Genomic DNA, 15,035 nt, shown 5'->3' with positions numbered 1-15,035 from the left:
ATCTTCTTAGCCTCTTCCTTTTCCTGTTCTGGTAAGGATTCTAAATATGGAGCAATATCAGCCCACATTTGACGGTTATAACACCCTAACAGTGCCAAAGAGTTGTAATTGCGCACTGTTAATGCCGACATAGAAGAAAAACGCTTCCCAATATTATCTAGTTTTCTTCCGTCTTTATCCGGAGGCGCAGTCAGTGTAGCATAGGGATTTTTCGATTTACGCTGCGCTGCTTGAGTGATTGACCGAATCCGGTTTGGGATGGCCAGTAAGGCAAGCTGGAGCCGTGTCCGGAGCCCTATATTTCTTGTCCAGTCTAGGCAGCACTGGGGGCAAAGGAAGAAGGGTTTTGCATGATCTTAACCCCCTGAACCCAAATGTAATCGTTGATAGGGATGGACCTGACAGCCTTCTTGAACGGTTCCTTAAAATCATAAAGGAAACAGTCTTGCTGATGAGTGGTCATAGGAATTTTGAAACGCAAAGCTGCCCCTTCAAGAATATTATGGAAACCCCCGATATTCTCAGGGGGAGAATCAGCTTGTGTAGGCACAGGAGAAGCCGGACAGGGAATGACAATCATCACATTCATCATGTGTCGATTGTGAGTCTGGAATTTCCCCTTCTTCATGTTGTTGTTCCTCCTCTTCATCATCTGAGGATGGTGGAGGCTGTGAGGTGGCAGGGTCAGGCTGAAGTATCAGAGGCGAAGGCCGGGGCCTAGGAGGCGGAGAAACCACTGGAGGTGGTGGAGGCGTAGGCGAAGATGGGAACCTCGGTTTGTAATCAGAAAAAAGAACTGAAGGTCAGTGACTATAGACACTGGCACACAAACCATAGGCTGAGGAGGAGGCTGGTATTCTTCATGGTAATCTACCTGCTCTTCCTGTTCCTGTCCCTCATAATCTGAACTCTGGTGGTATTTGACATTCAGTTTGGATGGGCTGGTAGCCGTCCTGAACATAGAGCCATCATCTGAGTCATCCTCGTCTTGGGGAAGTCAAGGCCAGTGTAAGCGTGCATTTGGTAATTTTAAGGTGAACATACGCACTTTTTAAGGTAGGTTCCGTCGTATTCGACGGGGTGGTAGTCGACGTTGGGACGTCGACGGCTGATCCAGATGTTATCGTCGACGATGACGTCGTCGACTGTTGCGGCGTCGACGGTGACTTCGTCGTCGATGGCTTCGTCGCCGTCGATGGCCTCGTCGACAACTTCGTCGACCTCAACGTTGATGGAGCTTTCGTCAACATCGATGGTGCTTTCGTCGACGTCGATGACGCAGTCTTCGTCGACGTGTGAGTGCTCGTCGACGGTGATTTAAGAGACAGCGACGACGTCTTAATTATTGATGAAAAGGACCTACCAGTCGACGACGAGGAAGTTGTAGACGTCGACATTGAAGAAGACGCCACAGAAGTGGAGATGGTAGTCGTCGAAGCTGTCACAGGCAAAGCTGACGAAGTTGTGAAATGTTTCTTGAAGGTGGAAGCAGAGTCTTGAGGAGAAACCTTCACAGCAAAGACCTTTGAATGAACCTCTGAAGACTTTTTATGCGTCTTCTTTTGAGGTGGCTCCGAAGATGGACCTGGGGATGCCAATCTAGGTCTTTTAGGAGAGGAATGTGAAATCCTGAAGGAACATTCCCTCTCACCAGAAGAGACTGCCTGGTCTTTATATTTCAGTCTCTATAGCCAGATCAAAAGGCGTCCCTCCCTGTCCTTAGGTTCTTAGTTGAAAAGGTACGGCATACCTTGCAGTCTTTTGAAGAGTGGTGCGGGTAGAGGCAATAGAGACAGTCCTTGTGCTGGTCATCCACATGAAGTCTCTTCTTACCACATGAGGCACATGACCAAAAGTGTCCTTTTTTAGGAGTATCAGCCATAGCAAACTGAAAACCCCACACAAGTGAAGAAATTCTGAAGAAAAAAGTACTGGAAATCCAGAAACTAAGGAAAGCTGAGCAGAGCTCAGTGGAGACTCCCTTAGCACGACGTGTGGTAGAAAATCTGAGGGACTAGAGCTCCTTCCAGGAAGGTTCCAGAGGGTGGTGCTAGCTGATTGGCTCTTTGCCAAACTTTGGTCCTTTTCACAAAAGGACATGGATATGTTACTAATGAAAGGCCTTTGGCACATTACTATGTATATATGTCTATGTGACATTACTTTATTTATGTACCGGGGACTCCCATCCCGACGACGGGGAAAGAGTCAGGCATGTGAATCTATGAAAGACCGTTGATAGGTGTTGTGTGTTCATTGGCGGGGAAGTGGCAAGTCATTGCTTGGCAGTTCCTTTGAGGGAGCTGCCTTTGCTGCTATTACCACGGCAACCCTAAAGTAGGCTCTTGTGGAAATTTGCTGGGCTGGCTGATACGGGAAAGACGTGGAGGCTTTGGGGGAGGTAGCCGGGAGCATGCACGATATCCAGAGCCAAGAAATAACTCACAAAGGGTAGATGTCTGAGGGGCGTCCATGGCTTTCACCACCTCAGTATCTTAAAAAATAATTCTATAGAATCTCATCAACCTGGGGTTCCTAAGAGATGTTCCCCAGGAGAGGCTGAAGAAAGGTCACTCGGTTAGGGAGAAGTACAGAAGAAGAATTCTGCAAAGAGGATGATGGAAAAGTTGCCAATTTGTAACATCAGTTCTCTATCATGGCTATCTTCACTATATCCACTACTCTGATTTTTTAACATGTTTTTGATATTTTCTGAAATATGAGGACTAAAAGATAAAAACAAAACTTTAAAGCAAATGCTGCCTTTAAAAAGGCTTTTTTTTACATAACTGTAAAATATTATTTTTATCTTATAGGTTTCAATAGCCCGCAAGTGGACTGAAATCCAGTACTCAAGAATATTAAAGTAGATACTATTACAGAGGATCCTGGGACTATCTTGTATCCATGAAATATGAAAGTAACGGTGACTGCCAAGAGAGATAAAACAGGCAAGACTCAAAGTACCTTTCGCTAAGGAGTGGAAACCCATGATATATTAACAATAGGTGAAGAAAAAAAATCCCAAAATGACAAGGCAATAGAGGAAATGAGCAAATATGTTAATAAAGAGCGGTGCCAGTTGGCTATGATACCCCCACTAAAGAGGGGGCGAAACAGAACCTCTCCCATAAAAAAGGGGATGTCATGAAGAAGAGAGTAAGATACAGGAAAGAAAGGGAAACTCAGGTCTTGTAAAAGACGGATATCAAACAAGGATCCAAATAATCAAGGGGACTGGGATCCCAGGTGAAGAGAACTAAAAGAAAGGCAAACACAACAGCTACCTGACGGTGCATTGGCAGATATGTATAAAAAACACACAGGAGGCAACAGCACCAGCTGTACTCCCAGTAGGAAGGAGAACACCGAAAGGGGTAAAAACACGTACATGTAACACCAGACTGCTGAAGATAAATAGCACTAGGACCACGATAAAGCATAAAATGGCCTACATAAGAAAGTAGTGGCCATGAGCAATTCGAAATAATATGCCAAAAGATGCCCAATACCACAAGGGCATTAGGAAGGTGGAGTCGTAGAACCTACGCCTGAACCAACAGAACTACAATATGATTATGAGAAAATCCATGCGTCCCACAGAGTTAAATAGAACAAAGAGAAGGTCTACACTAAGGAGGGTCAAAGACAGGAACGAAAGTTAACCAGCCCAAGAGTGTGCCTGCCTTTGTTAACAGTGCCGCTCATATGGAGGGGGCAGAGAAAAGTTGAAGTTCCCACATGGTATACTAGATGCAGATAATTCATAAAAGGCCACTAAGGCATACAAAATAATGTCCCCGAAAACAGGGAACAAGGCTATACCCACCACAGAGTAAGTACTCGAGTAGGAAAAATCAAGCCTACAAAAAGAAGCTAAAAGAACTGACTTCCACAAGACCGCCTAGCAAGATATGTTCTAGATGGCTGAACTAAACCGGTCACTGACAGAATAAATAAGGAAAGTACCTGCAGAAAGCAGGAACACCACACCTGGTGTAATCCTGGAGGGGAGAGATTATTCCGCCTTACGAATGCGGACAAGAGTCAAAAGAAGGGGAACCAAACTATCCCCAACAACCTTAGTAAAACAGAGTTAAGACTCCATACCAAAATGACTATCTCTGAACTGCATAAAGCCTAGTCGGCATGCGCATCAAAAAGGGAAGCGCCATCAAAAGGCAATTCAATTTAAGTCGTTTGCACAGCCTCCAAAAAGAGCATTTCGGGCTTCCTCCGAAAGGGACGGCAAGGGGCACTCCACTTAGTTCCATAAAGTGTGGGAGAAGCAGGCGAGGACACAAGAAGTGTTCAAAGAGTGCAGGGCAGAACTAGAAGAGAAAATGCACCTACCACAAGCATTAGATTTCCTAGCCTCTCGTTACGGAGGAACAGGAGGGAAAAAAACTATATTTTGGGTGGCTAAAGCAGCCTGAACCACAAAACTCCTAGTAGACTGATGTCTAAGAAGACTGAACGGATCCCCTGGGGCGGGCAATGTCTGAGAAATAGAGCGATCCACAGGGAGCCCTGTCTCAGGCTTAGCCAAGTACCCAGCAGGATAACCAAAAAAAGTCACTATAAGGAAGTAAAGGCTCAACATTAGAAAGGTCAGGATGTAGAACGACTGTTGAAGGGTCTTTTGACAATTCCACAGAAAGAAGCTGTAATACCAGTATGACCAAAACCTGACTGAGCATGTCCACCAGAGCAGAACTCGCCTCCGTAGCCAAACCAAGAGGAGACAGGAGGCTGGAGAAGATTTTAAGCCACTGGCATCACCCAGGTCAAGTAACCAGCTAGACTGCATAGGGCGAGAAATTGTGTCCGAAATGGGAGGTGGACACACCACACCATCTGAAGTACTTCCACAACCATGGTCTTCAGTCGGAAAAATAAGAGAAAGGGAGTCTGAGACAGTCAGCTCCATCTGCGCGGCATCCGGAGTAGTCACCAAAGCCAGTCGACGACGAGAAGGTGACGCCGCGATGTCAGAAATAGCATAAACGGCACCACTATGGGAGCTGACAGACAAGATCCTGACCCGCCGGCGTGGTCATAGTCACAACCTCATGCACCTCCATTGGGCCTAAAGGAAGGGCACTCCAGAGGGAGGTGATGACCTAAGAATAGAAGGAAGAGATTGAGAATATTGTCTCATTTGGGTCAAAGTCGCCCTGGCCCTAGAATAGGTGGGGAGATGCGGGCCGACTCGTGTCCGACACTTCACAAGAAGAGCGGGAACCAGCGATAGGCGACAACGTCAGGAGGCTCTGCATTTTTTAACGCCGGCATCAAGACTTACCTCCGGACGTCTAAGGAGAATGATGCCCACAGGAACGGCTCATAGCCCGGACACGCGGTCAGACTGCAGAGTGCATAGGGGACAGAGGACGAAGAGAAGACTTTGATAACGGACATTCACGCCTCAAGGAGCTTCATGCGACATTCCATGTGTGCTTTCATTCGGAGCTGGCGACAGGATTCGCACTCTTTGGAGTCATGGTTCTCACCCAGGCACTACATGCAAACTGAGTGAGGTCGGTGGTGGACATTTATCGTCTACAGGACTCTCAAGGCTTGAAGCCTGTGGACATGGAAGAGTAGAAAAGTGGGCACACTGCTCTGTTGACGAAAAAACATCAAGTAAGCTGAAATACAACAGCCAGAGAAACTGCAGTGCGAATCAGAGTTGCTGGTGCGGAAAAGAAGAAACAGATGTCAGTTTGGGGAGGGCTTTTATGGACTCCAATTATGCCAAATTCGTGAGACGATGTCGCTGCGGAGTCGCTCGAAGCCCTCTACCGACATGCAGATGTACTGCTGAAATTCTTTCCGGATCCAGTCTGGCACTGTGGGGGATTCTAAGATAAGGAATCTGCGGCTAGATGAAAGTAAGATATTCCTGCGTCTCTGCTATGATGATGTTTACATTCAAAAGTACCAAGTATCCCCTCTCAGTTAGTCAGCAAGACACGCACCTAATATGCCAAAACTGCAAAGATTATTCTGGCAAAGTTTGGCGAGGGTATCCAGTTATTTTACTCAAACTGGCACACGAGTAGTGGGTAGGACATATCATAAAGTGTGATGACTATCACTTGATCCATATAGAAATAGAACTAGAGAAATGATCAGACTGACATTATCCACTTTGAGATATATATGGTAAACTAACCAAAAGCTAATAAAATGTAAAAACAAATATCTAAAATGAAGCACAGCTCTTTGGTTGATGAAGCGTCTTTTGGATAATGTTTGATGATGGCAATGAGAAAGGTGAGGAGGATAATGGAAAAGGTAAGGACAGCATATGTTAGGGAGGTAGAACGATTCAAAATGTGAATGCAAGGAACCGTTCTCTCATGAGAGCGCTTACCTTGGCCTTGTGCAGACAGACTGGGTACAGAGAGTGCTGTATCACTGGTGAAAGCCGAGCAGAGATTCTCAGTTGAGGGAGAAGGTCGGTAAGGTTGCGACAGCTGGTTTTGTCCATTCTCAGGTACACTGTCGGGAGGAAGGAGATATCCTTGCTGTGGGAACATGGCTGAAGGTGCACTATAAGAAGAATGATTTCCTGGGGAAAACAGAACATGTCAACTGTGAAAAAACAGAATACCCTCAGCATTAAAAAAGAAATATCCAATCTACTAATAAAATGGCATCTCTTAAAAAAAAAGTTATGTGGCTAAAAGGGTTGCACAACTTAGAGATGATAGAGAGCAATGAGAACTGAAAAGGAAAGGTCAAGGGAAGACTAACAAACCGTAAGTAAGGAAAAACAATTGTTAAAAAGTGACAAGATAATATTTGGGGGTTAACTAAAGCTCACTGAATAAAACATGCTATATACTGGAGCAGCTAAAAAAAAACAAATCAGGAAACAACAATAATGGGCAATGACTGAAGGTCTTTAAAGCTAGATAATTGTAGCAACACCACCAGTACATTTACATAAGTACCTGACAGCTGGGGGCTTCTGCTGCCATGTGAGCTACCACGACTTGACTTGCTGCCTTTGTTTTTTGTGGGTTTCCGTCTCCTGCCCGAAAGGGGTGCAGCAGGTGGGATAATGACAGCAGGTGGAACTTTCCCAAGTGCAGTATACAGCAACTCAATCTCCTGTTTCTGTCGAACCTGCAACTCCTGAATCTCCTTGAGGTGCCTACGTAAAAATAAATGATAGGCCAGTAGGAATGATGGTATATTAATACCTGCAGTGGTAAACCTTAACATGAGTAGATTACTCAAGTTCTAACACATCACCCAATTGCATATAAAACATCTATTATGAAAATAATTAACTGCAGAAAATCTTATTCAGTCAATGTTTTTTGTAAACTACACATCTGAAACAGGAGAAATATCCCAAAGTTGCTTACTAAAGTTAATTCATAACATTTCATATCATCCCCGGAATTTCCCCCACATGCATCAAACTCCCGTTTTGCGTTTCCAAATTTGCGATTTTTACCGAATCGCAAATAAGGATTCATCATAGAAAGTGCTTAATATTTCCGATTCGGTAAAAATCGCAATTTTTACCGAATCGCAAATATGCGAATTCAAAATTGCGAATTCGCTATTCCCATTGATTCCTATGGGCCAAAAGGCCCATAGGAATCAATGGAAATTGCGAATTCGCAATTTTGAATTTGCAAATGTTGATGCATTGCATGGGTGCAGGTCCAAAGGACCCCCCTGCACCCCTGAAATGTATTTTAAAATGGATGTTTCAAACACACATGTCCTAAGGACATGTGTGTCTGTAACATGACATGGTTTAAAATGCAAATTAGAACATTTTAAACAGTTTTCGCAAATTACCACGAGGTTCAACCTCGTGGTAATTTGCACTTGCAATCTTTGATTTCGCAATTTGTTTTCAGAATGATGCATTGCATTTAAGGAATCGCAAAATTGCGATTCCTTAAATGCAATCGCATTCTGGAAAGTCGCAAAATTAGCGATTTTCATAAAAAAATAATGATGCATTCCAAAAAGCATTTTTGGAATCGCAAACGGCAGATTTTAAGGAATCGCACCGTTTGCGACTCCAAAAATGCTTGATGCATGTGGGGGAAAGTCTTTTACTCCAAACATATCTTTATATAGATTTGCCGTTCTGAATTTCAACTTACTTATCTCTCAGTCTATGCAATTCCTTCTTAAGGTCCTCATCTTCAATATCAGATTCATTATCACTACTCATGTAGGAAGAATTGAAAGAGTTGCTTAGACTCTGTATACCCATATTAATCTTCGAGCCCATGGGCTGGGGAGATACTGGGCTGCCCAAGTTGTCGTCCTGCTTTTTGGACATCTCATTAAGGAAAGCAATATCCAGCTCAGATGATGGCCCATTTAACTGCAAAGTTAGACTGCTTTCGATTGGTTCAGACATCCTTCTCTTTGATAAAGGATAAATAACTTGCTCGGACTTCGGAGCTGAACAATCTTGGTATGTCCTGCAGGTCACCTCATCTTTAGTTTGTGACACTGAAAAGAGGCCAACTTGATCTGTTGCTGTTGTAGTCACTTGAAAACGTCCAACCTTAGTTGAACAAGCAGACGCTAGCTTTGTGGTATTAGTTTTACATGAATGAGCACCATCTACAACATCTGGGGCAGATCTTTCAATGGATGTCTGCTTCACCATTGTACTCTCTGGGCTGCTTCCAGACAAAGACGAAGAAGTTGAACTAGTGGTTGAAGATCGTGCTGATTTTCTGTCCTCCTCTTTCAATTCCTCGTCAACTGCAACAGATACCTAGAAGCAAAGGAGGCAATTATTCACCACCTATAATCTACAAAACTCCACAATAGTGTATTAGTTAAAATTACAATTATAATCTAAGAATTACTGTACCGCCTAATCCCCAATTCTAACAAACCAAAGCCCAAATCATTCTTTTATTAAAAAACACCTCTTTATTGAAAATTTGTGGCACAAAGACAACAATGGATGCCATAGTGACTGGGACGCAGCAAGACCACAGTATTCCAGTACATTGTGTTAACCAATGCCACCACAGCTAATGTAAGCAGTAGCATACTTCACATATAAAAGCCGGCTGTTTCCAATGTAAAGCAAGGAGTTGCTTAGCCACTACCAGCACGAGAGAGATTATGTGCCATTTAGCATGTATCATGGCCTGCAGGTGTGGTGGTCGAATACAGAAAAGCACTGTTTAATATGAATCTGGAATTGGGTAGCCTATTGTCCCCCTAATATGGCTATGGGTTTCCTTCCAGAAGGTGGTAATGCTGAAGTATGACCACCATACAGTTAACTGGCGCTGAGGTACTTCGCCATCACATGGGATAAGTTGAGGGAAAAATAGCGTGATGTCGGGTGGGTGTGAGGTACCAATGAGTCATGACCTTGTAAGTAGTCCTGCGTTGGGGTATGCTTTTCAGAATCTGTGGAATGTCGCACCATAGGCGCTCCGATTGTTTCATGGGCAGGTCTTCCCCAATTTCAGTGTGCCATTGTGTTTGGTAAGAATGCTGGCGGATAGGGGTGGACTGTTGATGGACCTAGTACCAGCGCGAGATGAACCTACAGGACCCAATGAAGGACCTAACCATGATCTCAAAAGAAGTCCGTTGGATGGTGCCCCCCTGCATGTTAGGTTAGGAGAGGGCCCAGGGAATTCTGGGGACCTTGTTCAAACAACTTGAGGGAATCCCCCTCAAAGAGATCTGGAAGTGTACAGCAGTCACCCTCCCTCCAGTGGCTGTAGGAATGGAGTTGCAGAGCTGGGGCAAATTTAGGGTTTGCGAGCCAAGAGGGTGCTAAGCAAAGGCAGTAATGCTGCGTCTTAACGCAAATTTGTTCAAAACGTCACGGACCCTTTTTGTGGGTATGGCAATGTAGGCGTTTCAAGGCCTTACATGTCTGGGTAGCCACACTTGGTTCCAGAGGGGCGACAGGCCACAGCACGGTTCATATGAAACCAATGCTTGTCGCTCTCAAGTACCACCCACTCTGAGATGAAGCAGAGGTGTGCGGCCCAGTAATATTAGAGGACGTTGGGGCATCTCAGCCCTCCTCAGTACCGAGGGAACATCAGTTTTGCGTGGATAAGTGAGACCAGCCCATCCTCAAAATGAAGGAAATAATGTCCTGTTGGAGACGTAAGCTCTTGTTTTGCGGGATTGTTGTAGGGAAGGATTGGAAGAGGTATAGTATTTTTGGCAAGAGGGACATCTGGCCCCCATTTAAACGCCCCAGCCACAAAACCTGGAGAGGTTTCCATCAGCGGAGGTCCTCCAAAATGGATTTCCAACATTCAGGCCAATTGGCCATCGGCCAGGTAGCCAGGGTTGGGGTAAGCAGAAGGCCCAGGTATTGGCTAGATCTAGGGGCCCATTGGAAGGGTAGAAGGGATTGGACCACTGGGAAGTCTTCTGTGGGGATAGTCAAGGCCAGGTAGATCTTAAAGCCTGAAACTGCCTCGGAAGTCTGGAGTGTGCGGACGAGCACTGGGAGGGATTTTATCTGGCTGGGCGAGTGTCAGTAGATTGTCAGCCAATAAGACAAGCTTCTGAGTTCGCCCTCTGACTGGTATCCCCACTATCTCCTCCGTCTGTCAAATGGTAGTCGCCAGGGGTTCTACCACTAGGGCAAAAGGGGGATGCCCTGCCTAGTGCCCCTCCGAAGGCTTGGGACAGGCCTATATTGACTCGAACCATTGTGGTCGGGGAAGTGTAAGGGGCCATAATCCTGTCATTTATCGAAGGCCTAGACCCATCTTCTGGAGTATGGCCTTCAAGATGGCAAACAGACCCTATCAAAGGCCTTCTCCGCGTCCAGTGAGAGAAGGGAGGCCGGGATAGCGTGGCAGTGGGATTTCTCCATTACGTTGCCCAGACGGCGGATATTGTCCGCACCCTTCCTGTTGTTGATGAAGCGGACCTGATCCGGGTCTATAAGACACAGGAGATCGAGTTCCAGCCTGTAAGCTCAGATATTGGTATAGAGTTTTGCAAATATTACGACATGAGGCAAAGAGCGAAGGGTTTTTGGCCAGTTTTGGGATCAAAGAGATCTCAGCCTTAGACATAGTGGAGGTGAGTCCTGAAGCAGCAGTTAAAGAGGTAATCAGGGCCAACAGTTGGTTTTGCTTTTGCAGTAGAAATTTGCAGTAGAAAGTTATAGGAAGGCCTTCAGGCCCTAGGTTCTTACTAAGGGGCAAGCTCTTGAGGGCCCGCTGTAGCTCCTCTGAGGATACAGGGTCCTCAAGCAGATATGTGTGAGCACTGTCAAGGGTGTCCCATGGGGAACTCGCCAACTAGTTGGCAACGGTTGGATCAGGCTCCTTGTCCTCAGTAATGGGGCTCTCGGCATTCCGGGGCTTTTGCGGGTATCCCCGTTAGTGTTGCAGTCTGTGGCTTGCACAGTGGAGGCCACCTCAGCAACCACACTGGACCAGGTCTCCCCTCTTGGTGTGGCACCGCCCGAAACTGTCTGGGGGCAAAAGCTTTGGCAGCCCAGGGGACTGCCAGGTAGGCAAAACACTTGGGAGGATGCAGGTTGGGAGTTTCGGACCGTCAAGGCATGCACCACCAATGTCCAGGTTTGGCCCGCCCTCATGCCTATGGCTCCCCTGTCCTGAGCCCCCTCTCCTCAAGCCACGCGGGGTCCAGGTGATTTCATGTGCTGCAAGGCGTAGTTTCTTACCTGTAACTCCAGTTCTGTAGTAGGGGTATCTCTGTTATAGTCATAATCTAGTGAATAGTCCCGCCCATGTGTGCGGACCCTGGAGCAATCAAAAATAATCTCTTAAGCTGTCTTTAGTGCAGTCCTGCATAGACACTTAAGAGAAAATTAAAGACAAATAATGCAGCCTATACCTACAAGGCTACACTGTCCAGTTCTTCAACTAGAAATGCAAAGGATATTCCACCAATATCACATTTACCATAGTCTGCCAAGTTTCGCTCACCAATAAAAATTCCCCTTCACCAAATTCTTGGAATGATAGAGAGGAAGGGAAGGACAGACAAGCCCCCATAGGCTGCCATTATGTGTCTGGAAAAGGGATACTGTGCCTTTAAGGAACTCTCCAGAGACCCTCAGTTCTTTTTGAAGGTGTATAAAGCAAGGCCTGTAGCATACATTACAGTACCATTTTCTCCACTGGGGAGGAGGGTGGGCGCTTATAACTATAACAGAGATACCCCTACTACAGAACTGGAGTTACAGGTAAGAAATGACTCCTTCTGTAGTAGGGGATCTCTGTGTATAGTCCTAATCTAGTGAATAGAATGGCAAGCCCATCCCCACAACTAACCCGGCGGTGGAGAAAAAAAATACAACCCCACTATTGTGCAAACAGATTTCTTAACGAAGCCTGTCCAACCTGAGCATCTGCTCTGGCATCACAGTCCAGACAGTAGTGCTTGGCAAAGGTAGGGACCGACTTCCACGTGGCAGCCCTGCAGATCTCTGCAATGGGAACGTTACGTAGCAAAGCCGTTTTTCCCCTGGTGGAATGAGCCTTAGGCTTACCTCTTAAGGTATTATTAGTCTTTTGGTAACAACTGGATGCAGGACACAATCCTCCTAGATATGGACTGTTTAGAGGTAGCAAGACCAGTCCTGACCGACCCATAGTTGACAAACAATTGGTCTGATCTACGAATATCCTTGGTCTTATCCAGATAGAATTTCAGCACCCTCCTGACATCCAGGGAATGAAGAGACCTTTCCGCTGGAGTGGAAGGATTCTGAAAAAACGTAGGTAAAGTGATAGTCTGATACACATGAAAATCAGAGATTACCTTAGGAAGGAACTTAGGGCGAGTACGCATCACAACCTTAGCAGCATGAAACACAGCATAAGGTTCCTGGCAACACAATACCTGAATTTCACTCACCCTGCGGGCCGATGTAATGTCCACAAGGAACGCCGCCTTCCACGATAGGTGCTGCAGTGAAGCCTTATGAATAGGTTCAAAAGGTTCCTTCATCAGCCTGGACAGCACCACATTTAAGCTCCCAAGAAGGCAAAGGACACCGAACAGGAGGGAACACTTTCTTCAATCCTTCCAAAAAATCCTTTATCACATGAATCTGGAAGAAGGGTGTCTATGAAGGGCATTTCCTGTACACAGTTAACGCTGCTAGGTGAACTTTAATGGAATGGAAATTAAGGCCAGCCTGCGCCAAATGCAAAAGGTATGGAAGGATGACATCTTCCTTGCATGTCGTCGGATCATAATTCTTAGACGTGCACCAGATGCAGAACCTCTTCCACTTGTAAGCATAAGAAGTCCTAGTGGAAGGTCGCTTAGCCTCCTTCAGTATGTCCATGCAATCCTCAGGAAGATTCAGGTGGCCATATTGCACTATCTCAGGAGCCATGCCAACAAACTCAACGATGATTGGTTGGGGTGCACCATCTGCCCCCCGAACTTCGTGAGAAGGTCCGGCCAACACGGCAGTCGCAGGTGAGGCAGGAGAGACCGGTGAAGCAGGTCCGTGAACCACCACTGTCTGGGCCATTCGGAGAGATGAGGATCATCCGTGCCCTGGACTGGGACAGCTAGATGAGCACCGCCGGAATCAGGGAATGGGTGGAAAAGCGTACAGAAAGCTGTTTGACCAGCTGATCCATAACGCGTTCCTCAGAGTCCCCGGTTGGTAATACCTCAAGGCGAAGTCTCTGCATTTCCTGTTTTCGGCGGTGGCGAACAGATCCACGTCTTGAGTGCCGCACCTGGCGAAGACGCCTGCGAGCACCTCGTCGTTTATGACCCACTCGTGGTTTTCTCGAATCATCCTGCTGAGTGCGTCCGCCTGAGCATTCTGCACACCTGGTAGATGAGTAGCCGTTATCGTCAGTCCTCTGGATAGCAGCCAGTGCCAGATCGCCTGCGCTTCCTGTGACCATGTGCGCGATCTCGAACTCACCTGCTTGTTAAGGTAATACGTTGTGGTCGTATTGTCCGTCTGTACAAGCAAGGAGGCAGTCTGGAAGGACGGTTGAAAGGCATTCAGTACCAAGTGAACAGCTCTGAGTTCCAGGAAAGTGATGTGATACGTGGATTCCACTGGGGACCACGTTCCCTGGATCTGTAGATGGTTAGAATGCGCTCCCCAGCCATGGAGAGATGCATCTGTGATGATAGTCTGAATGGGAATGTCCTTGTGGAATGGAACCCCTTTGATGAGATTCTCTGCTGAGCACCACCACCTCAGGGACTGTTGAGCATGCAGGGACAGCCTGATCCTGTTGTCCCATCTCCCCCACTTCTGGTCCCACGGATCCTCCAGACACTCCTGCAACGGTCTCATGTGGAGGCGTGTGTGTGGCGTGAGGAAGATGCAAGAGGCCATCGACCCCAGAAGAGAAGACACAGTCCTCACTGTTGTAGATGGAACCGCCATGAGAGCCTGAGCCTTCCGAAGGATCGATAAGCGTCTCCCCTCCGAAGGAAACACGCTTGCTGACAGCGTATTGATGGAGGCTCCCAAGTACTGTAGGCACTGGACAGGAGTCGGGAACGACTTGGACATGTTTATGTGCAACCCCAGCTGGTTCAGCCGGACGGCCGTCCTGTTGAAGTGCAATTGTGCTTCCTGGAAGGTGGAGGCCTTGATCAACCAGTCGTCCAGGTAAGGGTAGACAAACACCTTGTTCTTTCGTAGGTGCGCTGCCACCACAGCCATGCATTTTGAAAAAGTCCTGGGTGCAGACTTCAGACCAAACGGTAGTACGGTGTATTGATAGTGGTTGGCGCTGACTAGGAACCGCAGGAACTTCCGGTGTTTCCGTGCAATGGGCACATGGAAGTACGCATCCTGAAGATCTATTGCGCAAAGCCAGTCTCCTTACTGCAGTGGAGGATAAATCTGATGCAAAGACCGCATGCAAAACTTTTCTCTGCTAATCCATTTGTTTGCTTGTCGCAAATCCAGAATGGGCCTGAACTCGATCTTGTCCTTCTTGCGCACCAGGAAGAACCGCGAGTAAAGACCCTTTCCGCTTTGGGACAGAGGAATGTCTTCTATGGCCCTTTTTTCC

General features: G+C 46.6%; 1 protein-coding gene across 5 annotated transcripts in view; it reads right to left on the bottom strand.

The window, feature by feature from the left end:
• The window catches only part of WNK1 (WNK lysine deficient protein kinase 1), a 1,566,458-nt gene that overhangs the window by 158,286 nt on the left and 1,393,137 nt on the right, over positions 1 to 15,035 (bottom strand). For all 5 annotated transcript variants that reach the window (XM_086952842.1, XM_086952840.1, XM_086952841.1 and 2 more), the window contains 3 exons: positions 8,142 to 8,770; positions 6,963 to 7,165; positions 6,380 to 6,577 (listed from right to left, as the gene is read on the bottom strand). In XM_086952842.1, the coding sequence (XP_086808968.1) occupies positions 6,380 to 6,577; positions 6,963 to 7,165; positions 8,142 to 8,770 (1,030 nt within the window). The remainder of the gene's footprint in view (positions 1 to 6,379; positions 6,578 to 6,962; positions 7,166 to 8,141; positions 8,771 to 15,035) is intronic.

The sequence above is a fragment of the Lissotriton vulgaris genome, chromosome 1_2 (assembly GCF_964263255.1).
Source record: "Lissotriton vulgaris chromosome 1_2, aLisVul1.2, whole genome shotgun sequence".
Classification (NCBI taxonomy): domain Eukaryota; kingdom Metazoa; phylum Chordata; class Amphibia; order Caudata; family Salamandridae; genus Lissotriton; species Lissotriton vulgaris.
The sequence above is the reverse complement of the archived record's forward strand: the minus strand, read 5'-3'. Positions and strand labels throughout refer to the sequence as shown.